At 45.7% G+C, this 27,360-nt stretch overlaps 2 protein-coding genes across 12 annotated transcripts; both read right to left on the bottom strand.

The window, feature by feature from the left end:
• Position 1: 1 nt before the first annotated feature.
• On the bottom strand, positions 2–2,340 carry mest. Of its 8 annotated transcripts, none has more exons than XM_037243552.1 (12): positions 2,208–2,340; positions 1,853–2,015; positions 1,654–1,733; positions 1,476–1,553; positions 1,258–1,394; positions 1,115–1,173; positions 1,018–1,058; positions 869–939; positions 699–800; positions 371–447; positions 239–302; positions 2–172 (listed from the first exon to the last, which is right to left on the bottom strand). In XM_037243552.1, exons 1-12 carry the CDS (start codon positions 2,226–2,228, stop codon positions 55–57), a joined length of 1,011 nt encoding a protein of 336 aa, XP_037099447.1. In that variant the 5' UTR covers positions 2,229–2,340; the 3' UTR covers positions 2–54. The 8 variants fall into 8 exon arrangements, with proteins under 8 accessions (XP_037099447.1, XP_037099448.1, XP_037099449.1 ...); XM_037243553.1 differs by having other exon boundaries at positions 1,853–2,012; positions 2,208–2,336; XM_037243554.1 differs by having other exon boundaries at positions 1,853–2,027; positions 2,208–2,330.
• Positions 2,341–3,119: 779 nt separating this feature from the next.
• Positions 3,120–25,450, bottom strand: atp2b1a (ATPase plasma membrane Ca2+ transporting 1a). Of its 4 annotated transcripts, none has more exons than XM_037242997.1 (22): positions 25,363–25,450; positions 20,058–20,496; positions 15,788–15,985; positions 15,399–15,656; positions 14,380–14,505; positions 13,956–14,126; positions 13,832–13,870; positions 12,432–12,587; positions 11,935–12,149; positions 11,570–11,812; positions 11,253–11,494; positions 10,729–10,966; positions 10,092–10,271; positions 9,921–10,008; positions 9,749–9,855; positions 9,489–9,680; positions 8,642–8,855; positions 8,365–8,576; positions 8,171–8,278; positions 7,789–7,977; positions 7,141–7,230; positions 3,120–5,536 (listed from the first exon to the last, which is right to left on the bottom strand). In XM_037242997.1, exons 2-22 carry the CDS (start codon positions 20,248–20,250, stop codon positions 5,147–5,149), a joined length of 3,849 nt encoding a protein of 1,282 aa, XP_037098892.1. In that variant the 5' UTR covers positions 20,251–20,496; positions 25,363–25,450; the 3' UTR covers positions 3,120–5,146. The 4 variants fall into 4 exon arrangements, with proteins under 4 accessions (XP_037098892.1, XP_037098893.1, XP_037098894.1 ...); XM_037242998.1 differs by lacking the exon at positions 25,363–25,450 and adding an exon at positions 24,787–24,805; XM_037243000.1 differs by having other exon boundaries at positions 5,349–5,536; positions 7,005–7,230.
• Between the last annotated feature and the right edge of the window lie 1,910 nt (positions 25,451–27,360).

Raw genomic sequence — 27,360 nt, 5'->3', positions numbered from 1 at the left:
CTTCTTTTGTACAAAACTATTTATTTGATCATCAAGCTCTTTGCTCACTCAAGTTCAAAACGAGTGAATAAATTTTAAGTAAGCGGCAAGAAAGCCTATGGGGTCTTCCAACTGTGGGTAATGACCGATGTACTCATTTAACACGGTGACAGTCGACCTTTTCACCAGTTTCCTGTGGAAACAACGCACACACGTCACTTGCATGCTAACAGCAGCGGGAGAGACAAAGAACACTCACTTGTAAAGTTCGATAAACTCGGGATGGGGGTTAACCGGATCCATTGGGCCGTAGATCAAGTGCACTGAAAGATGAGGAAATTAGGAAGGAGCGTGGACATGAAAGGACAGACGTGTGTGAAAGGTCATTTACGTGGCACGGACGTGGTCGTGAGTGCGCCGACCCATCGCTCCCTGTGTTTTATTCTCTGATTGATGTACTGTAGAAGACTGACACGCCAACAAAAACAGGTTCTTATAAAATATAAACTGGAAGCGGAACTTACAGGTTTGTTTGGCTGATTTTTTTTGTCCTTTATTATGGTAAAAAAATTTGGGGCATGCTTGGATGGTGACAAACTGAACAGTCACACCCACTATCTGGATTATACTGCCCCCTGGTGGACTATAGTGCACAACAATTAAATGTCAACTTTTTTTTTATAAATAAAATATACTATAGTGGTATTAATTTTTCTTACCTGTCCAAAACAAGGTGCCCATCATTGTAGCGAATACTGACCCACATGTTCCACAACTCAGCGTTCGTCGGCTTCGTGTACGGCCCGAAAACCTCCCTCATCCTATCATGCAATCAAAACCAGTAACTTTTTATTGTGCACGACTGGCTATAAAAAGAAAAAATGCCAACCCATTGTTGAAGAACATATAGTTGCCGATCCTCAGGAGGACGGGAGCCAGGTACGTGGAGTCCTTGAGAAGCTTCAGAAACAAATAATGGATCTCGGTGAAACATCGCAAATCTCCGTAGTGTCAAAGAATGCAGGCGGTTGGACTGACCCTCTGCAGCAGGCGAGGATAGTTGACTTCCGGAAACAAGCCTGTGGGGAGCACGAGTCAGTCACAGTGTCTCTGAAAATACCGCAAACACACTAACCTCCATTTGAGAGACAAAGACTTTTGATGTTCAGGTGACCTGTACGGTTCTGATCCCTCCTATGCAGACAAGAAAACACACGCTGTAAAAAGTGACTATTTTTCTTTTTTTATACAACTATAGAAAATAAGCATAAAGTCTACCTGTAAACCAGCTCTAGCGCCACCGTGTCACCGTAGTCATGAGCCACCAGGTTGATGCGCTGGTTGGCCAGACCCAACTCTACCACCAGCGCTTCCACCACGCTGGCCTGCTCAAAGATGGAGTAGTTGTGTGGTAGCTGAGTACCACAGCAACAGGAAAGCCAATAAATTAAATTCAGTTTTTATTGATTTGATAGATTCACGCACGGGACACCCACTGGCTTGTCGCTTAAGCCGAAGCCCAAGAAGTCCAGTGCTATGACCCGTATGAAGTGTTGGGTGAGCTGATGCCAAATCTGTTTAAGGATGGAGAGAGAGCAGACTCACAAAACTAAATCTAACAAATTATAAATGAATATTCAAATAAGTCGCCGCGATGGAATGTGTCGCTCGGACCTTGCTCCAATCATAGCTCGAGGCGGGATAGCCGTGGAGGAGAAGAACGATGTCGGTATTTCCCAAGGTGCCGGGAGTGTCTGATGGGACATGACACGTTACACATACTGATGACTGCAATATCAGCGCAAATTAATTAGTGATAGCTTGAAATATTTGATCCTTCTAAAATAAAAGTGAAATAAGACGAAATGAACACCTATGTAGAAAATCTTGTTCCCCCTGAAGGTGAAGGTTTTCCCGGCGTGTTGCCACCTGCGCACGGCAAACGACAGCTTAGGCGGCGGCATGTGGACGTAGACAGCCATCAGCGGAATGCACAGCAAGCCAACTTGGACCCACCACTCTCTCATCGTGGACTGCTTAGCTCATGTCAATAAAGCAAAATTAGAACATTGACATGTCATTTTCAGACATTTTCTTTCACTTTGTTTGGACACTTAATGCTACATTAGCATTAGTTAGCACTAGCGAGCTATGGTAAAACATTTGTAGTGCCACAACTAACAACACGTTAAAATATACGCGCCCGGAAAGAATAGACGTGGTTCTACCTTGGGGAGATATTGGCACATGAAGCGTTTACAAGGTTTTTAAATCCCCAGTCCCTAAATAACACTCACGTGAAGACATTCAGTTAGTGATTAGCGTCCATAGCAGTAAAGATTAAGAAGACGACAGATAGCTCACTCTAGTTCATACTACATAATGACTACATAATTTCACAATTTATCATCTTGTGTCCATAAAGTGTTGGACTTATAATCATCCAAGTTATGTATTTTGTAATGGAATCTATTAGTGTTGACCTTTATTTTAATTTTACGTTGTATAATTGTTACTTAGTTAGTGCAGCGAGAGTACGTATTGTGTCATTAGACGATCTGCGTTGTCCACGAGAACACGAGAAAGGATGAGTCTTTACTACCTTCTAGTGGCCAAATAGTGTAAATACAAGTAATTATACTGTATTAATAATGTGCAGCACTTTGGTTGAATCGAAAACTCTTATTCATCCATTTTTTAATTTACTATAATCACTATAATAATTGGTCATATTTACATGAGCACCGTTACTCGTTTCTCTGGACCGTACCATCTCAATTGTTTACATTCATTCCTTATTTTTCTATTTGCTTTGACTATATGTATATATATTTTGGAGTTATGCTTGTTTTCCAACTTTGCACAACAATAATAATAAAGGCTATTGTATGATAGTTTATTGTAATAAATGAATCAAATTTCTAATTTAAATTCTTAAGTTGAAACAACTGAGTCAAACCGAGCATATGTGTGACACAATTACCTTTGACCTTTGATTCCTTGCTAATCTTATCTGCAATAAAATAAATAAGGCCACGTTAAACATTTCAGGGATTGGATGTAACTAATTGCCACATATCCTCTTTAGAACATTTATAAAAAAAAGGAACACTACTGCAAAAATAATCAGGGGCGCTGCACATAGGCTAAATACATTATTTATTTTTAAAAACCATACACATTACTCGACAAGTTTCAAATGTAAATCCAATCACGATATCCATTTAAAATGCTCAAGATAAACAGACATGAAGTACTTTTATTTCCAAATGTTAAAAGATAAAAAAATAATAATCCATAAAACAGATGGGAAACAAAAAAAACATTCATTCCTGCGTTTTACAGGAAGAAGCGACAGAGCAAACTCCTGGTATGGATTCCGCTTTTTGTATTTTCAAGGTCTTCCCAGCTGCTAATTTGTCATATCTGTAAAACCAAACAAGGACAACAGGCCAGCTCCCTCTCAATGTTTATTCCACACGCCTATGGGTGAGGGTAGGGGGGGGGGGGGGCTGCTGGTAAACCATGCAGCCACCAAACAAAACAAAAATACAAAAACAAACAAAAAGAGGTCTGTTCTCTCTCTCTCCCTCAAACCTATTTGCACCCTGAGATGAATGTTCCAGAACAACACACATTTGCGTGGCCTCCCCGCAGTGTCAAATCCTCTGCAAGCTGTCTTGTGAGCATGATGAAAGCTCAATAAATCAGTTTATCGTCATAAAAATACAAAGGTACATTTGTTGTTGTCTGTATCAAAACTCCTGCTAGGAAATAAAGTACCCTGTGCAGATAGATACCAGTGTATGCCTCATCTTTATTCTTTAAAAAAGAAAATAGATATCCTTTTTAGTGTTTCCAGTAAATCAGGTGTCCAAAAATGGTTCCACTGTGTGTAAGGTGGGGAAGAAAGCGGAACATTTTAGATCTGTGAAGGGGGCTGAGAAACACTAAAAATGTAAAGTACACAGATTCCAAGAACGAAAAACAACTGTAGGGTGGGGTCTATATTTAGCAAGCATCCGCAGGGTTGATCAAGCTTGAACGTTGACTCGAGCCAAGGCACATTCACTGGCTAATTTTGTCTCAATTGAACTCAAGTTGTGTTGTTGTTCCTTTTGCGCCAATAAAAAGTGCGTCACCTTGTTCTGAATATGTTTGGGAAGAGGCCACGCTTGCTAAATACGAGCTCCCTTTTTTATGGTGAAAAGCTTTCAACATGTGGAAATCTTGGAACACAAGCTAACAGATGAAAAATGAGGATTTCTTTTTTCTCCTAGAAGGTTTTGTGCACGTGGGAACTATAGAGTAAATATTTATAGCAATTTTCCAAAACACGTCATCAGGGGGCCGTGCCGGGCCGACCTCCTTCTCTATACAAGACTTGTTTATTGGTTTGGCTAGAAGTTTCTATGTTTATCTACAAATATATAACAAATAAAACTTGCAGGCAAAAATACTTAAGTTTCAATAGAAACACCCTTTTTTTCCTGAAAATACAGCAGTATCTGAAATAATCTTCTCAGTTCTTTTTAAAATCTGTCCCCCATTTTTCTGCATCATACATCAGGAAGCTCTTTTGCCTACAAACAGGGGAAAAAAAGTATCTACAGACTTTGTAAACAGACCTGCTTTTTTTCCCCCTCCATAAACATAAATAAGTCAAAATATTAACAGCCAAATGGAGCAGAAATGAGTTTTGTTTTTTTCTGTGTGTGTGTGTGCGTGAAAGAGGGCCGAAGAGTTAAATATACAACACCATCGAGATTAAAGAGAAGCGGAAAGGTTCTGTCGTCGTCAAGCTGCGAGGATCTCCTCCTCGTATCTCAAATCATATTAATAATAAGAGTAGAATAAGAAAAAAAAAAACCAGGTCACTTTCAATCAAGAGTTTATGATCACGCCTTTGTCTCGACAGACAAATCAAAAGTGTGTGTGTGTGTGTGTGTGTGTGTGTGTGTGTGTGTGGGGAAGGGGTTGGGGTAGCGGGAAGGCAGCAGCGTCCTGGCGTGGTTTAAGAAGAAGAAGCGAAGAAGAAGTATCCACACAAGCCGTTACATTCCTCCCACTGTTTGTCCAGCCCCGCCCAGCACAGCCCCCCAACCCCCACCCCCCCGGTGTAGAAAAGTGGTAAGGTGCCTTTTGGGGAGGTGGGCGTGCTTTGCGATCAAAGAGAGGTCTCCAGGCTGTGTAAGGGGCTGCCCGGCACGGGGGTCTCGCCCGCTTTGGTGGCCTCCGGGAGGAGGTGGTTGCTGCTCTCCACAGCGTTATTGTTCTGGTTGGGGGAGGCGGGGCTGAGGGTGGGGCTGCCGGAAGGCGGGGTGGCGCTGGCCGGCGAGGGCGGCGCGGGCGAGGCGTTGCGGGGGCTGGCCGAGTTGCGCTTGGTGGGCGCGTCGTCCTCGGCGTCCGTGTCGTCTATGAGGGGGATGTGCGGCTCAGAGTCCTCTATCCGAAATTCCGGGTGGGTCATGAAGTTGTGGATGGAGGACCGCGACTCGGGCTTCTCCAGGCCCTCATAGAGGGAGATGGAGCTGCGGAATGCATTCACCACGCGGATCTGCAGGCAGTGAAGGGAGGGGACAAAGTTAGACCACAGGCGCGGTTGGTATGGCGTTGGAGGCCGAGCCGCACGTTATAGGGTCAACACGAGGTGGGTTTTTATTTAGTGGTCTCAACACAAGAACACTGTCCGTGAAACACGTGCAAGTCGTTCTGACACCTCACATACGGGCCTCCAGCAGCGTTCCAATTCAAATCACGCTTTCTCTGCTTCTCCAATCTCAGCCTCATCTCAAAATGGAGGCTTTGGCAGGAGGGCGGGCAGGCGCCCGTGTGTCGGAGCGCTTCTGGACGGGGTGAGTTGGTGCACAAAGTGAGTGGGCGGGCAAACCCAAAACGAGCGTGTTGAGTGCGTGCAAGGACGCTCTGGAGAGGCCCGCTTCTGATTTATTCATCAAAATGCAAAAAAAAAATAAAAAAAGACAAAGGAGAACCAAGAGTAGAAAAGGTCAAAGGCCTAAAGGGGCATGCTTAGAGGAGACAGGAAGGAGAGGCGATAAGACAGAAGAAAGGAGCGAGGACAGAGAGGAGAAAAGACAGAAGACCAAAGACAGACAAAAAGAAAGAAAGATGGACTAGAAACAGGAGCGAGCGGGCCATGACTTGAGACAAATGAGTCAGTCTTATGTGGGTTTTTTTGGTGTCCAAACAACCAAAAACATAAAAAAAAAATAAAAAAAAAGCTGCTGCAGCCAAGCACGTCCACAAGCGGGTTGGCTCATTAGACAAAAAAAAAAAGGCACACGAGAGCTGAGAGCGAGCCCATGCAGAGCGTGTGCTACCTTGTGCTCTAACGGCAGTAAACCTTTGAGTATAGCCCATGACACATTTCACAGAATCGAAAGAAAAACACGCAGGGGCGGGTCAGTAGGATGCCGACCGACACACACGCAGGACGAGGCGGACTCGCCTTGCACCTTTTGGAAGTACCTGGAATGAAAGGTTATTGAGCACAGCTCTTCCACCTGCAGGGGAAAATTTAACAGTTGACATTCACCCCCTTTACGTCCCATCGGGATCGGCCACGCCGTTCTTTAAGGTGTCCATGGGCGTATACTCAAAACATTTACCCAGCGAGGGACAAGAGCGCTGGCGACACGGACTGACTGAGGTAGGCACGACCCCAATCCGGAAGACGGCGCTGAGAAAATGCACACAGTTACACATTTCCCTCGTTATTCATCACAGCCCCCCCATCGAAAAAAACATTCCAAGCAGAAGCCGAACAGAAGGCGACGTGATGACACAGAGAAAGAAAACACAGCTCCACGCCAGAAGCCACCTGGTCACATGGTACATAGATAGAAACAGCATCATGTGGCATCCAAGCTTGATGAGAGATGCGGGTGCCTTTTTAGTCAATAGGAAGACAGTCGAGGAAAGAGAAAGAAGAGCCAGAGAAAGAGGAGGAGGGGGGAAGTTAGAAGCCAACACGTCTCATGCACGGGAGGAGAACACGCACTCACACCCCACAGCGGCAGAAGCGGAGTTGGTGGCAGCTGCGGCGCTGTTGTTGTTGTTGTTGGCGGGAGTGGTAGTAGGAGAAGTAGTAGAGGAGGAGGAGGTAAAGGCTACATGTGTAGGGCTAGAAACATTGGTTACATCGTGCTGCTGCTGGCTGGAGTTGGAGGCCTGACGCCTCAGAGCCCCCTGAAAGGAAGTTCCGCTCTGGAACGCACTCACTACATCCATCTGCAAAGAACCACACAGCGTGACAGCAGAAAACCCACAAGGACAAAAAGAGAGAGAGAGAGAGAGAGAGAGAGAGAAGAAGAGGAAAGGTGAAATAAGAGCAATCATCATCCTGGCCACAGAAGGGACCAGTGGAATATCACTTGGGGGATTTAATTTGTTAAAAGAGAAGGAAAAACAGGAAGGGGGGGCGGGGTAGTTGGGCTTTTAAAAGGTACTGATCCGTTTTTTGACCAATCGGCTGCTTTCCATCCTCATCTTTCGTAAAAAGCAGTACAGTGAGCCTCCAACTGTTCACCGTTTGAAATTTGCTGGAACACTCCAATGTTAGGGGGTGGGTAGACTGTGTTTAGAGCAAAGTAGCGCTTTGTCGCCTTCAAGAACGATGCAATTCTCTTATCCCAGGGGAATAGCGGGCGGTTCACTGTACATTCGCTAACAGTGCCACTGCAACAGCAATGGAGAGTGAAAAGGCTTTTATGGCTTTGGATTCCCTTGTGAGTGGTGTCGGGTGGGCGGGATTCAGTCACCCCTCCCCTACCCACTTTGAATCATTACCTGAGTCTGGATGCGATTGAGGCCGCGGAACCAAAGGATCTGGCCGCGACGGAGCTCCCGCTCGGCGTGATCGATCTCGTCCATGTCGTCTAGCTCCTCCAGCTCCTCGTCGGGGATCTCCTCCTTCTGGGTGCCGTGGCCCGCCGTTTTCAGGAACTTTAAGCGGCTCGTGGGGATCGACGAGATGACCTGGGAAAGAAAAAAAAAATGGACACAGGATTATTAAACTGTAGTATGCCTGCAGAAGGCGCCCTAGACGTTCTACGAGTGCAATAAATTGTCAAAATGTGAAGAAGTTAAAATTACTAGCAATAAATGTACTAGTGCACTACACTCATCCTGCCACAGAGGGGCAGTGTTGAGTTGCAAATCACAGTCTTACCTGTCCCCACAGCAGTGAGCCGAAACCCAAGAAAGTGCACCAGAGCCACTGGTCGATGGTGAGAGCCACGCAGCTGAATGGCTTCCCTCCAAACTGCACGATGACAATCTGGACGGACGAGAAGTAGGACATTAGAGGTGAGAACGAACGCCATTGATGGAGCGCGCTGCAGTCAAGAGAGAATTCGCCGGTACCTGGATGATGAAGGTACCGAAGACGATGCTGCAGAAAATGAGGTTGTTGAAGATGCCGTCAAAGACGTTGCGTTCGCCGTGGATCTTGCGGGCGTTGATCTCGTTGAACAGCTGCATTAGGACGAAGGTGTTGAAGACGATGGTGTAGTGTTCCGACGGCGGCGCCCGGAGCGGCGCCTTCCTGCCACTGTCGATGTCGAACAAGGTCTCTCCTGCGGCGGTGACGGAACATCAAGCAAGAACGACTCCAGCTGGTCAAACTCAAATATTTGCTTACCGGCGAAGAGCAGCGTGAAGATGATGACCAGCTGGTACACGCCCTGGCCCAGGATGTTCTTCATCATGGTGCGAGAGATGAGCGGCTTGTTGCGGCCGTATGGTTTCCGGAGCAGCAGGGCTTCCGTAGGCGGCTCGGTGGCCAGCGCCAGCGAGGCGAAGGTGTCCATGATCAGGTTGACCCACAACATCTGCACCGCCTTCAGTGGAGAGTCCTGCAAATCACCACAGCTGGTTTGATAACGTGTCGTATGTGATGTGAAAAAAAGGGGCGTGGCCTAATAAATGAGTTGGAATTGGCCAACATGTCATTTTCAATTCCCCCCCACCCAAATAAACTGTTTTTAAAGAAGCAGTCTGTGCCAAGGCTATCATAGCTAACAAACTGAAAAACGGTTTTAAAAAAACAATAAACGAAAAGAAAATTTCACATTTATAAAAGCCAATTATAATTATAGAGAAAACATCCTTCTGTTTTCTTTGTCATTTAATTCAATACATGACTTTTGAAGTCGATTTTAAATGTATTTACTTTGCTCTTACTGTATGGCCCTATTTAGAAAAGGGAAACTTTAGCAGTCGTTTTAATTCATCGCACTATACTTTTTTCCGCCATCTTAGATTTGACAACTACTCTATATGTTAACAACAAGAAAACTAAAATCAACACTTAAACTAATAACAAACAAAGCAAAAAAAAAAAAAAAGAGGCACAGGGTGAGATATGGAACCAAATGGCTCACCGAGGGGCACTGTCAGTTCATAAATTCAATTCGACCTTGATTTGGGTGCAAAATAAATGTGAGAACATCTTGAGTGAAGTAGAAACCGTATCCAGGAAAGCTAACCTGTGTGATGCAGGCGCCCGTGAACGCCACGATGACAGCCACCACGTTAACGGTCAGTTGAAATTGCAAGAACTTGGAAATGCTGTCGTAAACGTTGCGCCCCCACATGACCGCCTTGACGATGCTGGAAAAGTTGTCGTCCGTCAGGATGATATCGGACGCTTCCTTGGCCACGTCGGTGCCGGCGATACCCTGAGGGAGGAGAGGGACGATTGGTGACGCCGTCGCTGGTTATTTCCACGCGGCGTGTGTTGACTCACCATGGCGAAGCCGACGTCGGCTTTCTTCAAGGCGGGACCGTCGTTGGTGCCGTCACCCGTGACGGCCACGACTTGCCTCTGCTCAATCACGGTGCTGTCGATAATACCTAAAAGCAGTTCAAAGACGTGAGCTGAAAGCAAAAGCGGTAACTCTCCCACAAAATAAACCCACCTTTGACTAAAGTGTGCTTGTCGGTCGGGGAAGAACGAGCCAGCACTCGGAGTTTGGGCCAGATTTTGTCAATCCGCTCCTGCTCGATCTACAAATACGACAAGAATCAGCAAAATAAAATTCCGGAAGCGTCTGAGGGATGTGAAGCGTGTGTGTTGCTGTCCCGCCCACCTCGCCCTTTTCATTGCGTATCCGTCGGTTGAACTCTTTGCCCTCCAAGCAGATGAAGTCGTCTCCGGGCTGCAGGATGCCGCACTTGCTGGCGATGGCGCGCGCCGTGTTGATGTTGTCGCCCGTCACCATCCGCACCGTGATGCCGGCGCGCTGGCACTTTCTGATGGCGTCTGGGACCTGATTCAAAAAAAGAATTCACTCATTAAATAACCATGAAAAAATATGCTTTTGATTTTCCTGCACTTGACTCAAAAACACAACATTTTATTTATTTTAAAATAACTGCAGAAAAATCACAAATATGAATTAATGACAATTTGGTTGCAGTTTTATTAGAAAACTGACAGGAAAATTAAAAAAAAAATCAAAATACAAAGCAAATGCTTTATTTTGATTTAACACAAAGATTGGACCAGTTTCATGAAGGACTACAGAAATCAGATAACTGTTGAGAAACTGTTGACAATTTTTCAATTATTAAAAACAATTGACTAATTTGACAATCGATTAGTTGTCGATAAAATCGATGGAAAATTACTGGAGACAGATATAATTGTAAAGCAACAGAACCCTTCCTTGAGTAAAATTTTTTGGTTACTCCTCCCATCTTTGCTAGCCCACCCCCCCAAATTACCTCAGGCCTCACGGGGTCTTCGATGCCCACCACGCAGAGGCAAGTGAGCCCGGAGAGGATGTCGGTCTCGTTGTCCCAGTCGGGCTCGCCGTCCTTCACGGCGAAATCTCGATATGCAAGGCAGATGGTCCTCAGTCCTTCGGAGGCCATGGGCTCGATCACTTTCTTCACCATGTCGTCTCGATCTCGCGGGCGAAACACCTTGGACTCGCCGGACGCCGTCAGGATTTTATAGCACCTGAGTGTGGCGAGCACGAAGATTAGACAAACGCCTCGGAAAAGTGAACACAAAATTGTGTTTTGAACGCAGAGCCGCACGAGCGTGACGTCACACTAAGCCCTCTGTGGGTTCAAAAGAAGCCCGATTGGTTAAGAGGCTTACGGAGTTGTTACCGGCTCATTTTCTCAGCGCCTGTTTAAAAGTCGCAAAGTAAGGGATGCACTTGAACTTCTTAGCTGCTTTAAGACACGTTGTATATCGCTCACGGGAGCGAGCGGACCAGAGCTGACGCAACCGCTCGTACTTTTTGAGGAGGATTTCCGAGGCGCCCTTGCTGAACATCCGGTAGCTGCCGTCGGCCATCTTCAGCACGGTGCTCATGGACTTGCGCACCGAGTTGAAGGTGTACACCTTGTACAGCTTCTCCTCTGGGATCTCGTTGCGAATGGTCTGGTAGTCGCGCTTCAGGTCGGTGGAAAATCCCAGCAAGGCACATTCGGTCTTGTTCCCCACTTGCCGAGGCAGGCCGCCTTCTTTCTCCGGAGGCTACAAAGGAAGCCGTGAAAACGGTGAGCGAGCTCTATTGAGCCAAATTGACTCGAAATTAAAAACACACCATACCATGATCTTGGTCGTGTAAGCGCAGTTGACGGCTATCCCCAGAATGAGGAAATCCAAAACGGAGGCCGGGATGCTCTCCGGTTCCGGCACGTGCTTGTAGTGTTTCTCGGCGACATAGGCCTGCACCACCGTCATGCGGTTCATGGTGAGCGTCCCTGTCTTGTCGGAGCAGATGGCCGTGGCATTCCCCATTGTCTCGCAGGCATCCAGGTGACGCACCAGGTTGTTGTCTTTCATCATTTTCTGTCAACGGGACGACAGTCAACAGCTACAGACAGCTTCAAGGTAGCACGTCTTAACACCCTGGCTAGCTATTTTTAATAGGCTAAAGCTAAAGCTGGGTGGCAAGGTTAAGAGACTTTTACCTTGACGGAGTACGCCAGGGAGATGGTGACGGCGAGCGGGAGGCCTTCGGGGACAGCCACCACCAGCACAGTGACACCGATGATGAAGAATTTGACAAAGAACTGGATGTAGATGGGCGTGCAGGCCTTGACCCAGGGGAGGTTTTGGATCCAAAAGGTGTCGACCACAAAGAGCACCACCAGGATGATGACGGTGATGGCCGACATCACCAATCCTGACAGGAAGCAGAGATATTTTTTTTCTTGACTCTTTATTTCAGTTCCCCACCATGTTTGTGTCGCGTGCATGCACTTGTGGCTGACAATGAGGCGCTCTAAAGCTAATTGCACTGGATGAATGCTGATTCGAAGGAAGGCGCTCAAATTGTGAGGGAGTTGGCGACTGATACCAGGATTCAATGTGTGCTGTTTTAGCCACGCCCCCAAATATAAAGAAACAGAAATGGGCCTTTATCTCCACAATGTTTTCAGCAAAAAAAAACCAAAAAAACTCTCACCCGCTTTGCCGATCTGTACGGCGAGTTTGGTCAGCTTGCCCTGGAGGACAGATTTCTCTTTTTTAGGCAGAGTGGATTTCTTCTTCTCTTCCGCATCGGCTCCCTCATCACTGTTCAGGGGCTGCATTTCCATGGCGGCGCCATCCTGCGCTTTTGCTGCAAAACCCGAGAAACCATTTGATGTCACGAAACGATTGGAGTCGTACGTCTCAACACGTCTCCGTATTCACAGCCTGCCTTCCGTCGCAGGCACAACAGACGGGAATCCCAAAGACACGCGAGCAGATCAAATATGATGGAGTAAAATCAGTCGGCGTGTGGATCGGTATTGTGTGTGAGGTGGGGAGGGGGTGCTACTGCAGCTGCCGCAGACTGTGCTCGGTTCTGGACTTACATTGCCGGAATAATCTCAGTCTAAAGGATTACGGCTGATTCCTGGCAGACAGAGGGAATCCGTGCGCCGGGGACCATCGGCGGGATTGTGTTTACATCCCAGCAGAACCGCCAAGCTCGGGCTGGCCGGCTCCGGCCACACTACCTCATTATTAGTATTCAAATTGGACGCGGGTTCTACTCGGAATGGGACAAGCGTGGGAGTCGCAAGGTGGGGGCCGCAGGGAGCGACAGCGGAGGGGGAAAGCAGATGTTCCGTCCCCGGAATTGTTGCCGAGCTTTAATCTCTTTGCCACTAATCGCTGTAACTGGATTGGGTAGCACCTGCTGCCCAAAGTGCAACGTGCCAGGAGAGGAAAGGGAGGATGCCAAATGGGGTCGCGGCGAAATGCAAAAATCACTCGTGGGGGGGGGGAAAAAAAGGAAGAAAAACAAAAACAAAGCACAGCAGCCAAATTACACACTGCCGTTAAATAGAAGGCTGGCCGTCGGCTAATAAATGTGGGCGCTACGATTACACGCACTTTAATGGGACCACCTGCGCTTTACCCGCTATGGCCGTTCACGCCAGATTTAAAAGGCTGCAACTCGTTCCGCTGCATTCCACATCCTTGAAAATCAACGACATACAACACGACCTTTTTCCCTGAGGGTTCAACTTTAAGTTGTCACGAGTAGTTAGACGCTCAAACTTGAATCATTTGGTTTATTTTTTGCTTCTTGTTTTAGAAAGTAGATTAAAGAGAGACAAATATTATTATATATTATATAATAGATATATATTAAATAATATGATAGACAAATATTATTATATATATATTATAATATATATATATATTATATATCATTATATATATTTAAAATTATTTGGGGATCTGCAACTGCTACTTAAAACATTCGAAATCAGCTTACACTGCTTTCAAGGTCGACTCGCCATAAAAAAAATAAAAAAAGCAGGTGGCCGGTTGAGTGTGTGTGTGCTCACGTTGCTCTAAATAGCAACTCACCTTTCTTCCGGTTTTCAATGGAGCCGTCCTGCTTTTTGTCTGCAAAACATAACACGGGGAATCGGTTAAGCGGTGCATGGAAATGACCCAACCAGAAAATAAACCGGGCAATGAGGTCACGCACTTTTCTTCTGCTTCTTCTTGTCCTCTTTTTCCTTCTTTTCGTCGTCATCACCGTCGTCGTCGTCATCCTCGTCCTCGGCGGCCCCGAGCAGCGTGAAAATAATTCCAGTTTGAGAGTTGACGCCCACCGCCGTGACCAGCATTTTCCCCGAGCCCTCCATCACGTGGGTGCCTATTGGGGCGACGAGGCAGAGGAGCAAAGACGCCCACGTCAGTTTCCCAAGACGTGCACACCAAAATACAAGCCTCACTAGATTTATTTGCCACATGAACGGAACACTTGACGCACTTCCCTGGTGGAAAAGGCCGGATTTAAAAAATCTAAGCAATATTCTACAAACTGTAACTGTCTGATGACTCACTTAGGCGAATTAAAAATATCACAAGAACCTCCTCGTGGGCTTCGTCAAGATGAAAAGTGTTACCTGATAACAGCATTAAATCTTTATCATGTGTCTTCTTGACATGGTCCGACTCGCCCGTGAGCGAGCTCTCGTCGATCTTCAAGTCGTTGCCTTGGATGAGGACACCATCGGCGGGCAGAAGGTCCCCTGCAAAACCGCACCAAGAGTTTAAAGGTCAGCATTTCAGTACATGAATGCAGATTGCAGTTAGGCGCATTCAAAAGGAGCAGCGGAGAAGAAAAAAAAAAAAGGCGAGTCAGTGTTTGCACAACACTGAAGATAAAAATGTAAGTTGCCAGAACTCATAATTGTTTAAGTCGTGAAAGCGATGAAGTTTAACAATCAAGTTTAACCAGTTATAAATACTTGGGATGTTCAATACCACTATTTTGATAGACCGATACGAAAATTCAAATCTTGAGTAGCTACCGAAACCGATGTCAAGTTCCAATACCACTAAAATATTTGTACCTAAAATTTTCTCCTAAAATCAATTAAATAAAGACATGTACAGCACAAAATACATTTTCCTTAAAATGGCATAAAACAAATTGCATTTTTTTATATTTTCAATTTCTAGTTACTGATCGTAAAGTAACCACAAGAGGGCAGCGCGTGCCAATTACTTGAAATAAGTTTGGTATCGGCACCGATACTCGCTCATCTCTAATAGAAACTGAATCAGCATTTATTTAAAGGCCATTTCTTATGGCTAAGTATCCATTTGTTTATATGTGTTAACATGATATTGTTGCTAAATATTTGAATTTGCACATTCCCATTTTAGATTTTAGTCTATTTAATGTGGTGTTTCAAAAATTAAATAAATTTGACGTTACTTTCCAATTACTCTTTACTTAATTAGTTATTTTCACGAAACGTATGTATTTATTTGGATTACTTTTACTTTTCCCTGAGTAACACTCAATGGCTGAGTTCTTATTGTTGTTAGGTTGCAAATCTGTTCATCAAGAACATGAGCGTAATTTGATTAACTTCCTCCATATTTGAGCCAAGTCCCAAAATGAAACCAGCCTTACCGTATTTTATTTGTGCGACGTCGCCTACGACAATCTCCGCCACGGGGATCTGGATGACCTGCCCGCCGCGGACCACGGTGAACTTCTGCTCTTGCTCGATGCGGCTCTGGAGGCCGCGGAACTGCTTCTCTTTGCTCCAGTCGTTGAACGCCGTCACTACCACCACGCAGATGACCGACAGCAGGATGGCAACTCCCTCGATCCAGCCCGCCTCCGCCTCGTGCTCGTCGTCCCCGCCGCCGGCGGCCTTCCCGCAGTCTGCGGAGAAGAATAAACGCTTAACGGTCAGGCGAGTCAACTCTATAAATAAATCTGGCTGTAAACAAACATAAGACTTATGTTGTCTTGTACAATGATGACAAAAGCGGCCGTGATGATAACCAACCTACCTTCTCTTTCAGCATCTTGAGGTCTATAAAAAGAAAGGCCAAGTGAAATTATGGCTGCCACTTCCAGGATAATCAGCGTGACATCCTGCAGCGCCTCCCACACTAATTGCAAGAATGTTTTGGGCTTTTTGGGCGGTATCAAATTTTGCCCAAACACTGTTTTCCGTTTCTCGATGTCTGCCGGCTGCCCACTTAGACCTGGAATGAGAGCGAGAACGGAGGGAGAGAGAGAGATTTTAAATCAATGTGTCATGCTTCGTCTTTCGTGAGAGTGGGGGAAAAAACGATCTTAAATATTCCTAACAAGGAGTCATCTCGTCTGACAACAGATGGATGCGGGACTGTTTGGGCTAAAAGTCACGCGAATTATCTGCATCAGCCGCTCAGAAAGGACACATGATGGGGGTGGGCTTTGACAACAGCGGCACACTCAAGAGAATAGACGTCGAATACAACAAATGTGAGCGTATGCATTCCACACACATGCAAAAGGGGCCCTCACACAGTTGATGATTGTTGGAACTATTTAAAAGAATAATGACGAGTGAAGTCTAGCAATAGACCGCTCGATATATTCAAATGTAGCCCTTAAAACCTCTTGTGAGTGTAGTGCTTCACATAGTTGACTTGCGATCAATACGCTTTTCAATATAGTGATCGCCAAGTCTGTCAGAGTGCTCGGTTGTTTCGGATCCATTCCAGTAGGCTGGTCGTAAACGCTACATTACAAGTAGAGATGTTCGATAATACTTTTTTTTCCTCAGACCGATACCGATATGAGTGGTCACTGATATCAAGTACCGATACCACTCGTATTTTGCTGTATAAAATTCCACCCCCCCAAAAAACAATGTCTGATCATTTTAAGTTTTTTTTCATTATTGTAAAAATGACCACAGAGGGCGGTTGTTACCAGTATCGAGTCGACCACTGCTGGGAGCACCGATACCTTGAAATAAGCCTGGTATCAGTACGCGCCCATTCCGAATTATAAGACACATAAAAATGGCATATATATACATAAATGGTATAATATTTGAATTGAATCATCCCTTAAGTTAGCTTATTTTGCTATATGCAGTGTGACTCATTGTGTCTTACAATACATTAACTAAAAACTATTTTTATTTTTAAGGCGTCAGTATACATGTGAAAACACAACCAGATCTTTTTGCTCAAGGTCCGTTAGTTGGTAGGGAACCGGAAGAGTGAGTCACCGGCACCAGCGGCGCGGTCGACAAGCCGCGGGCTTTACCGGGCAATAATTGCCCGTCGCGGTTCCCTCGCCACCTCATAGCATCTGCTTTGATTCCTTAAGCCACTAATGAAAAGATGCTGACAGCTACAGGCCCGCTTCAATTTTATGCCACATTTTCCCTCGCTGCTTGGCCGCAATAAAGATAAGTGACAGAGCAGTCAGCACCTCATCCTCGCCGACCGACGGGACCGCGGGCCGGGTCAAACGGCTAATCATTAACCGTTTCATTTGTAGCGCTTGTCCCCGGCTGACCCCGTTACCGTCATCCTGACCGCCGGCGAGGAGGTCGAGGTGAGGATCGGACTCGTTGCGATCCGATAAAACATGGTTGCAGTTCGGCTTTTTGACTCCCTCCGGATTGAAGATTGTGTCAACAGGAGAGCAAATACGATTAATGGGCAAAAATGAAGTTGGAGCAGGATTCCCCGCTGCCTTTTATCACGCAGCTAAACACACTGACCCACAAGAGTCCAAATGTGCTGACCAATCAGCATTGCAACAAAAGCTTCGCTGTGGCAAAGAGTAACATCTGACACAATGAGGCCGATTTGTGAACAGCATTCCGACGACAGAATCCTTCTTGGTGCTTACACAGCCCTGGCCAGTGAGCCAAAACCCAAATATTTGACTACATCGATGCTGGAAATTAAACAAATGAAAAGGCGAAACAAATAAGTGCGCGCTGATAATAACATGGAAGTGGAGAGGGCCTTGTGAGTTTCATTACACGGAGGATTCAGGAGGCGTCCGTCGCATTAGTGACCCGGAATGTAAACACTATGCTTCGCTGAAGTGACTGATGGCTACCGTTCTACATGACAGCCGCTGCTTTGACATCTAAGGACATCTGAAGTGGCTGCACTTTGCCAGCCGACGCGGCGACCCTAAGATGTGACATTCAAAGTGGAGGGAAAGTGCTGAAAGGATGGCACGATATGTGTTAAAACGCCGCGCGGTCCGACGGGACCAAAAATAGACTGCGCGGTCGGTCGACTTGACGGTCTTTACAGCTCAGGCCCGTGTATCATGCGCGCGTCCCCCCATCGTGACGCATCCCTCTGCTCAAACACGTCCACTCGCCGAGCCCACCCGAGGATAAAGCTGAGGATTATCGATGACCGAACGCGCGTGACACGCAAGCAAACGGCTCCGGTCGCCGTGGGTGGAAGCGAAGGCAGGAGTGGCACACGCGCTGCAGCAACAGGAAAAGTTGAGTACGACTTGACTGGGTGAGGAAAATGAGCTTGGAAATGTGGAGGATTAGGGAGGGATTGGTTAAAGAGGGTTTTAGACCTAACCGTCCGACTAATTAGAAATCCCTTTTCAATTGTCAAGCTGCTGTAATCCCGTGCCGATGACGAATGAGCTCATAGCCGCTGTTAAATATCAAAGCGGGTTCGTCGTCGCTGCCGTGGTGGCGCGACATCCGACTCGAGTGGCAAAAGTATAACAGGACTCTTGAAAGCTTCCCGTGACACGGTCACATACGTGTTAGAACAACTGGCACGTCAAGCGAAGGATTCTCAGTTATTCCCCCGTCACGGCTGCCACGACAGCGCGCTGGCAGTCGGGCGGGGAGGGCAGGAGATGGCACGGCGCACCTCGCGCAATCATCACGTCGTTAAGGTAATGATTCTGGCAGCGAGCTGCGCGTGATTCGTGCTGCCATGCAGCGGGGTATTTACGGCATTCCCTCTGGCGAGATGAAGCCCGGGGAGGTTTTTATTTATTTATTTTTCACTCTCCCTCTCTCTTTGAGACTTTGCGTAGAGAGGACGGTCGCTGCGACAATGAGTATGCGGTGCCGTTTTAATCTGGGATCAAACTGAAAATCCTCTCCCATAAGAGTTCAGTCAAGGTCATCCTGGCGATTAGGCAGACCGTCTATAGAGAGATGCTGAAACAGAGTATGGGGAATAAAAGAGAGGGGGTGGTAGTCTGTGCTGTCAACCAGTGACGCGCCAATGTCATCAAACATCTCATTTTCACAAAAGCCGGATGGTGAACAACACTGTGACGACAGAATAATTCAGGCTCACTTCCCCGAAGGTGAACTCACTCCTTCCGCAATTACTCGTCAGGCCCGAAAACCCCCTGGTTTGCCTGCCGGCCCACGTGTTCGACAAAAACCTAGCACGGGCCCGCTGCTGTGCCCAGGCGGACAGCTGGTTCGTCTGAGACGCCCGTGACAGAGACGCAGAGGTGAAACAGGAGAGAGGACACGGACAGGCACTGAAATAGAGCCGGAGTGGCCCGGCTCAGAGCCCGGCACCCCGGCCACCTGTCTGACACATGAGTTTTCCAAGGAAGTGATGGCAAGGTGGTCAATGCCACGCAAAACTCGGCTTCGAAACTATGTGCCCGAGACATAAGCATTCTGTGGGCTCAACGCTGACTGGAATTAAAATCGACCTCGCAATGCAGCGGAAGACAATTTTCAAAGAGGAAAGGTTGCGACTTTGGGAAGAAAAAAAACCCCATCTCAGGCGTCGGCCATTTTGCTACTTGCTGTTGACTAAAAATGACATCACAGTGGCGCAGGGCTCCAGTAACGACCATTCACAGCTCAGCTGCCAAATGTCACATGACCAAACAGGTGAGCAGTGATTGGTTATATAACCCCTACCAACTGTGATGTCATATTCAGTCAACAGCAGACAAAACAGTAATAAAGTGTAATAAAGTCAGATTGTAATCTTATGATTTACTGACTTATGTTGATGTTAAACTTTGGTAACATTTTGTGACATTGTTCTAATGAAAGATGAAAGACTGAACATCAAAGTAAACTCTAATTAAAGTAACTGCCTTTCAAATTAAGTCATCCTTCAGTTGCCTTTATCTTAACATCAGCCAGATTTATAAGACCAAAAATCTGATATGGTAATAAATTAATTGTGTTTGTTAAAAACTACAGGGAAAGAGGACTTTGACAAAAATACTCCCAAATCAAAATAAACGGAATTAGATTATTTTATAGTAAAGCTAAAGTGAGGTGAAGTTTTACTTTACCGTCCGTGGGTGAGGTTTTTAATCGGCTGCAGAGTCCGTGAACGTCTCCGTAACATTCCCCTATTTTGCTTAGGCCCTCCGTGCCTCGCAGTTCCATGAGGGAGCGCAGTTCTTTGAGCGTGCAGCCAAAGTCGCCATCGTGGTTGGCCTCCACGATGGAGTTCTTCACTCCGCTGTACGAGTTGTTCGCCATTGTCTCGCTATATCACCCACTCGGGGGTTAACCGTAGGGGGGAGGGGTGTCCCGGAAGAGCTTAAATCCCCACGAGTATAGGTGCGGCGGTAGCTCCCATAAAAAAGGCAACAGGGCCGTCAGACGTAGCTGGAGTCATGCTTCTACAAAGCCAGCCATGGAGCCTCGGAGACTAGGGTCTTCTTCCTGGCCTCTCATGGCGATGGAGGGAAACTCGCAGAGCCGGAGATCAGCATGCAGTCAGATCTGGGAAGGGACAAGAGCAAACAAGCTGTCAAGGAACCATTCGGTGTAAGGCTTCGCTACATTTCAGTTGGACACCTCCCATGAGGATTAGCAATTACCGTATTTTTTGGACTATAGGGCTCACTAAAAATCCTAAAAGTGCACCTTGTAATCAGGTGCGACTTGGGTATGGATGACGATTATAAGATTTGCTATTCATGATTTGACATTAATTTGTAAATTCACCAGGAATTTACAATGCGTTGTTCTTCATGGAGGATAAAGAACACAGAACATGTGTATAAACATCATGTATAATAAAATATATATATATATATTGTCGGTCTGTGTGTCGCATCACCATTTGTGTTCACATATTTGTTGCTTAAAAGATTGTGACATAATTTGGAATATTCAGAAAATTCCCACCCGTATGGAATCGTATTCAGAGCTGGTGCATGACCGGGCATTTTTTTTTTATCCGAACGTGTCCGCACGGGCCACACTCTGGGAGCTGGGATCGACTGAATGATTACTCCGGGAAAAGCTTGGTGTTAAATCTAATTAAGACTATCTGCGGCATCGGGGAGCTCCATAGTGGCGCACTGTGGCGGGGGGGGTCAGTGGCGAGCCGGGTTGACTCGGGAAAAATTTATGGATTCCTCTAGCAGAGACATTTATGCTATGCTCATCTAATCGGGGCTCCTCTAATCTCTGAAATAGGTGTCGAGATAACAAAGCAAGAGGTCATGGTTTATCTCCGACTCCAAATATGTCCCATGGGACAGCGAGACGGCACAATAGATAAACGGAGGCCGCAACCGTAGGCGTGTGTCTATGCTGTTTCGTAATACTCCGATGAAATTAAATGGCTCAGCTGGTAGATAAATACACAAAGTTTAATCAGTGTTTGTTTAGTGTGCCAAATTTGAAGTGAATTCCAACAGGGTGTGATGAAAAAAAAAACAGCTTGAAGCAAAAACGCTTTGCGTCTTATTGGGAGAAACTGGAGAAAGCCGGAGCAGGTGCGCAGGATAAATTTTATTGCGCACCTGTACTTGTACTCTGGGTCCGATACTAAGACACCAATACTAGCATGACATCATTTCTGGGCAGCTGGAGTTAGCGTCATGTTACGTCGTTTGCTTTAATGTTCAGACGGAAACGCCGCATAGCGGAATGCTTTGTGCTATTTTTAAGAGAAATTTGAGGCAAAAATATATTTTCAGCACTAATTTCTAATGGCTTACACTCTTGAAAAATCTTAGTGAATGGATTCCCACGGCGCGGGGCGGTTGAGTGACAGCGACCGAGGTTAACCCTTTGTGGAATAAACGGGGACAATTAGCTGAAACGACGGCCGGCGTCTACCGACAAAGACCCGTCCCCACTCCATCCCCGTTAGCACGCACGCCTCCGTTAGCCAACCACATGGCACGAGCGGAGAGAAATTCAAGGGATCCCTCCGCAATGGAGCCGCCTAGCACGAGGGGGGTATTTTTAGCTTTCCCCCGGGTTGCCCCTCCCCCTCGCCGCTAGCATGCCGCCGAACTGGGTCAGGCCATGTAAATGTGGAGGGTACAAAGCAGTGACGCCTAGCTCCACTCTCTCGCGGTTGAGAGCTACTTGAGAGACCCCTTCAACGCCGTCGGACGTGTCGGCAAGTCAACGCGAGCTTTTTGTCGTTGACACAAATAGAAATGAGCCAAAGGCCATCAAACATAAGCACTTCTTTAGCTAACAGTTTCCTTGTTTTTATTTTTAAAAAGACATGGGAAGAGGATATTGCAAAAAAAATAACCATATACTAAATCGCAATCAGATTAGATGTCAGAATCGTTCACGTCCATGAAAAACGGTTTTAGGGATAGACCGTTTTAGGAACCTTTCAACACTCTGTATCCTTTCTAAATGTCCTGAAGGCACGCGTACGACGTATATTAAGTGCAAAAATGTTACACCGCCAAAATGTTATGTGGTGGCAGCTGCAGGCTTGATGCGTGTTTCAAGAACGCAGCCTTTGAAGATGAGACGCGTGCCGTGTTCTTTGTAATGCGTCACTTCACGCAGCACACCACCACCGCCAATGAAGGGTGATCAGCATTGTGCCACAAGTGACTGACATTGTCTGAATAATAAAAGAGAATCCAAAGATACAAACAGGTTATATAATATGGCTGCGTCCATCAAATATTTCTACAATTTAGTATTTTACCGATTATCCCATCGATCGATCAGGTCATCAGAGTTGTTCCCTTTCAAGTGGCCTTATTTTGCATTGGTGTGTTTGACTTTGTCCCAATCAATAAAACTGCTCAAATATGATTTAGCCCGAGTATGCCACTGTGCATTACTATGATGTCATCGCAATGTGTTAAAACAATTCGATTAATTGACAACAGCACAACAATCGAGTTATACTACTTAATTGTTGTTTGGTTTTTTTTTTTAATCATTAATCAATACTAAAGAAACAGAAATTGGCAAAGAATGGTTTTGCAATACACGTCAATGCAAAATAAACATTTATCCTATGATGCAATGGAGCAATCGATGAAAATTGATTTGAAAACAAATATTCAATACTGACAGCCTCTGCCCTTTTTCACCACAATGTTGTTCTATCTGAACGGCACCAAAACGGAGTGACAAATATACAACGCCGCCTGTGTGAAATTATATCACACAACTTCAATTTTGCGCCACATTGTTGCTGTCCAAAAAGAATTTTCACACTGAACACTAATGCTGACATCATCACGCATCTCATTATCTGAATGTTGGACAGCGGTGTTGCTGTGCGGAAGCAAATCGTTTGCCTAGCTAAGTATTTTTTTTAACTTAATGTCACAGTTCCAGTAAAATATAAATAAAGAAATGTGAATTGAGGCACTGGTTTCTTGTTTTTTTTGTCAGGATTTTCTTGTTTGCCAAAAAAAAATTACTTGGTTAATCATGCTACCGGGCTAACAGAAAACACTCCAGCACACATGTAGGAAAAGGTCCCGATTGACGACGTGAAATGTTATTTTTGGAGAGCGGAACCGCTTTGTGAGTGTCTGAGCGGGGTTTCACTTCCACGGGCTGCGACTGGATCGCACAGTACAAAGAGAACAGAGCGTCTTTTGACATCATCGGAGAAATTGGCACGAGTGTGCCGCGTTACACCACCCCCAACACACACACACTCATATAAAATGTGACAAGTCTGGATTACAAATGTAAGCAGGGAACGTGATCCCAACGTGGCCAAGGAGCGTCGAATGACACAAGGGGCACGTCCCGCAACGAGTGGAACCGCAGTCGCATCAATGTCGGACGAGGCAGCTGAAGAAGACGCAGCCATGGAATATGAAAAGATAATTTTTTTTTTTTCTTCATTCAATCTTGAATGACTCTAATGGTCCAAAGGCTTCGGGCAGAGTAACACAATGTGTTGACTGTTGGTTTACATAAATCATTAAACACGCTCTGTGGCTCCACAGTAAGGCTGCGTAATAGATCGGAAAAAAAACCGATATTACAACTTGATTTTCGGAAAATGGCCACTTCTTAGCATTACTTTACTCAAGTAATACATTTTATTTCACAGTCATTATTTTAACCTAGCATTTCGTACTCGCACCAAATTTTTCTTAGAATGACTTTTCTTTTCATATTATTTAATAAAACATTAAAGCTCACCATATTCCTTGTAAGATTGCAACATTTACGACGCAGTTTTCTTCCCGACATTGTGCCAACGAACATTGGTCATTGTCAATCGGTCATTGTATTGGTCAATACAACAATGCTTGTTCAGCAAAGTGCTTAGCTGTCATTGCATGACGCAAAGCCCAAAGATGACTGGACCAGTGGCCTACCTTGCATCATCTTGAAAGGTTTATCATGCGCTCTGATAAAAAGAATGCAACTGCGCTCAGCTGCAGTAGCATCAGTAGCAGAGCCCTGCAGCATTTAATTGGATAAGCGGTGATCCCTTCATCCCCACACCGAAAAGGGGCTCTGCGGCTGCAGCTCATGTGAACCTGGAGGCTTGCAGGTAACGTGGGGGAATGCAAAAAGCATCTATCACGGTCAATTGGTGAAGTGCGTAATGAGAATGCAGTGGTCGCTGCGTGGAGAGGGGGTCTTTGGGAATAAGGAGGTTTCTCTTAGTAATTCCACGCTTATTCATGGGATTCAAGAGTCATAACCGGTTTGACACTGCAGGTGGTTGATTACGTCGCCTTGACCGATTCGGTGGTCTCCATGCCGGTGAATAAATGGAAAGTAGTAATAACCAAAGGTGTTGTTTTAAATGCAGCCAACTTTTCCCGTAGCGTCATTTGACGTGCACATTGACGCATCCTTGAATGCAACTCCCGTCATCTCAAGAGATACCGTCAACCAAGAAAAAAAAAATTTTAAATCAATATTTCATTTTAATAGCCCATCGCTTCCCACGTTAGCGCACAGTTAGCCTCTTAGCTCCCAGGCGTTAGCCAATGCTGATCGATAAGAGTCCAAAAAAAAGCGACTTTTTTTAAACATTTGACAGCTCCACGTAAATTAACCCCGGGCGGGGAAGATAAACGAGGAAGGCGGGACGGAAATTTTTGCAGCATCCCGATGGAGAAGCCACCCGGGGCTCCTGGAGATGAGCCGCACCAATGTCGGTGCCTCTCCTCCGGGGTAGAAGGTTAGCCACGTTAGCTTGCCGTGGAAGCTAACCGCCGCCGAGTGGCGGCGGCGGCTCGGGCTGGTTGAACGTTGCTCGCAAAACCGAGGCACTTCACCGCTTCAGGCTTCCACGACAGACAGCACTCTGAAGCAGCCCTATGCAGCCGTAAGCGTGCGGCATTTTACTCCGAGAAGAGCCGGTAAGGACAAGCAAAAATTACTTACTTCGTTCTCCGAAGAACACCCTGCGTCCCTCTCTCACTCCCTCAGTCTCAACGACTCCGAAGCTTGGTACCCTAGACTGAGGTACAAGCCCCGCCCACCGTGACGTCACAATCTCGACCAAAGAGTGCGTGTAGCGTAGCGAACTGATAAGATCTTCCTCGCCTTTGGCAGCTAGTAAACGCTAGTAAAATCGCGTTTCACAGAAGTTAGAATTGATGGTGCAATATTTAAATATAATAATGTTGTTACCAATATGTGTAAATCAGTGTAAATCCCAAGGGCAGGGTGCCAGATTTGGCCCACCACATTTTTTGTGTGGCCCGTGAAAGCAAATTCTGGAAATCGACTTCATGTGCTAAAATACTACAATCAGAAAATGGAAAAGCAATTTTGTTACCAATCCCTATATATATATTATTGGAATACTTTTTACTGACCTTTGATTTCAAAAATAGTTATTCATCACTTTGTTGCATACAGTATATGTAATGTGAGGCAATTTTGGCTTCACAGTCATAACAGCCATCAAAAGGAAACAATAACTACAATGTGGCTCACGACAACAATGAACCTCTGTCAAACCATCAATCAAGAACCATCAATACTTTACAAAAATACAATTTAACAGAACACATCTGTGCCACTGCATCATCTGAAGCAGTTCTAAATTCAGATTGAAAGTAACATGATAATAACAAGCATGCAAATATTCAGTGAACAATTTTCCTCATATTAACTGTTTGTGCCTTGAATAACCAGAAAGAAAATGCTGATGAATTTTACATCTTATTAGTTCAAGAACCCCCCCCGTTACTAATGTAATTTGATTTGCATTGTCCAGTAATACTGATTGTGAAGGCCCTGGGCAGATTAGATTGACATGGCTGATTAAACCAACGTTATTGCATTAGAAACAGAACAAATACTTAAATTCATGTTGTAAATGTAGACCTTTGCTCTTATACTGATCTCAACATGTTATTCCAATTATTTGGTGGGGTATTAACAAAAAACCCGAGTTAAAAAGCACACCAGACGTCATATTTGACATTTACTTTAGTGGAACTCACGTGTAAACGAAAGTGGAAGTGCTTGTGGTTGCTTCTCTTGCATCCCCGTGTTGCCTTTTTCCACAACTCCACCCGGGACATGTGATGCGCGTCAAAAGGGGGCGGGGCCAGGTCCGCTGGTGTGAATTCCCATTGGCTCAAACCGCATATCAGTCGCCTATGGAAACGGTTACGTCATGACCCTCCCTCCCACCCCAATCCCTTTCTCGTAGTCCCTCTTTGCTTTCGTCTCTGTATAATAACGGAATTATTCAAGAGTTCCCACCAGCCTATGATGCAGCATACGCAAAGTACTCACCGTCGCCTTAGTGTGCTGCATCTTTTTTTTCTTCTCCTTCTCAAGACATCACCAAGTGACTCCACCTAGGCCACTCTAAACTCGTCCCCTTTCTTGCCACTAATGTAACCTGACGTCATTCTTTCCATGACGTCGGGCCTTTTTTTCTCTTCTTCGCCTTCAATGCCTGTAGTCATTGTGCATTGGAGAATTATGTCAGATCCCATCAAGTGTATTTGCAGGGAAGGTGGAACCTCAACTGACAATGCGGTAAAGATGCATGCATAAAAGGAAGCAAATGAAAGCTTAAACACAGTCATTAACTTTGGCTGATAAACAGAGAGCAGTCAAACCTCAGTGTGTAATAATACACTTGCTGTCTCGACATAATGGGACTTATCATTAATGCCTGTGCATTCAGCACACACGGCGGCTTAGCAAACAGAGCGAAAGTTCAACAATGCACGCACAATCGGCGTAAATGTACAAGTTTGAAACTTTTTTTGTTGCTGTTGGGAAATTGTGAGTCACATGCAGGTCAGGTGGAGGAGGAGGAGGATTTGGAAGGAAAAGAAGAGAAAGCTAACAAGCTAGAGGAAAGGAGTTTAGATTGACGCAAGCTTGCTTGTGCAATTGCAACACGTTAGTTAC

Source organism: Syngnathus acus, chromosome 23 (genome assembly GCF_901709675.1).
Source record: "Syngnathus acus chromosome 23, fSynAcu1.2, whole genome shotgun sequence".
Lineage (NCBI taxonomy): Eukaryota > Metazoa > Chordata > Actinopteri > Syngnathiformes > Syngnathidae > Syngnathus > Syngnathus acus.
This window is presented reverse-complemented; position numbering and strand designations above follow the sequence as displayed.

Coding starts and splice junctions, on each gene's coding strand:
- mest (XM_037243552.1), bottom strand. CDS start 2,228: ATGTGCCAATATCTCCCCAAG. Junction 448..698: donor GGGCACCTTGTTTTGGACAG/GTAAGAAAAATT, acceptor TTGGCGTGTCAG/TCTTCTACAGTACATCAATC. Junction 303..370: donor CACGACCACGTCCGTGCCAC/GTAAATGACCTT, acceptor CTCATCTTTCAG/TGCACTTGATCTACGGCCCA.
- atp2b1a (XM_037242997.1), bottom strand. CDS start 20,250: ATGGCGAACAACTCGTACAGCGGAGTGAAGAACTCCATCGTGGAGGCC. Junction 11,495..11,569: donor CTTACACGACCAAGATCATG/GTATGGTGTGTT, acceptor CTTCCTTTGTAG/CCTCCGGAGAAAGAAGGCGG. Junction 10,967..11,252: donor TCGGAAATCCTCCTCAAAAA/GTACGAGCGGTT, acceptor CGCCACACTCAG/GTGCTATAAAATCCTGACGG.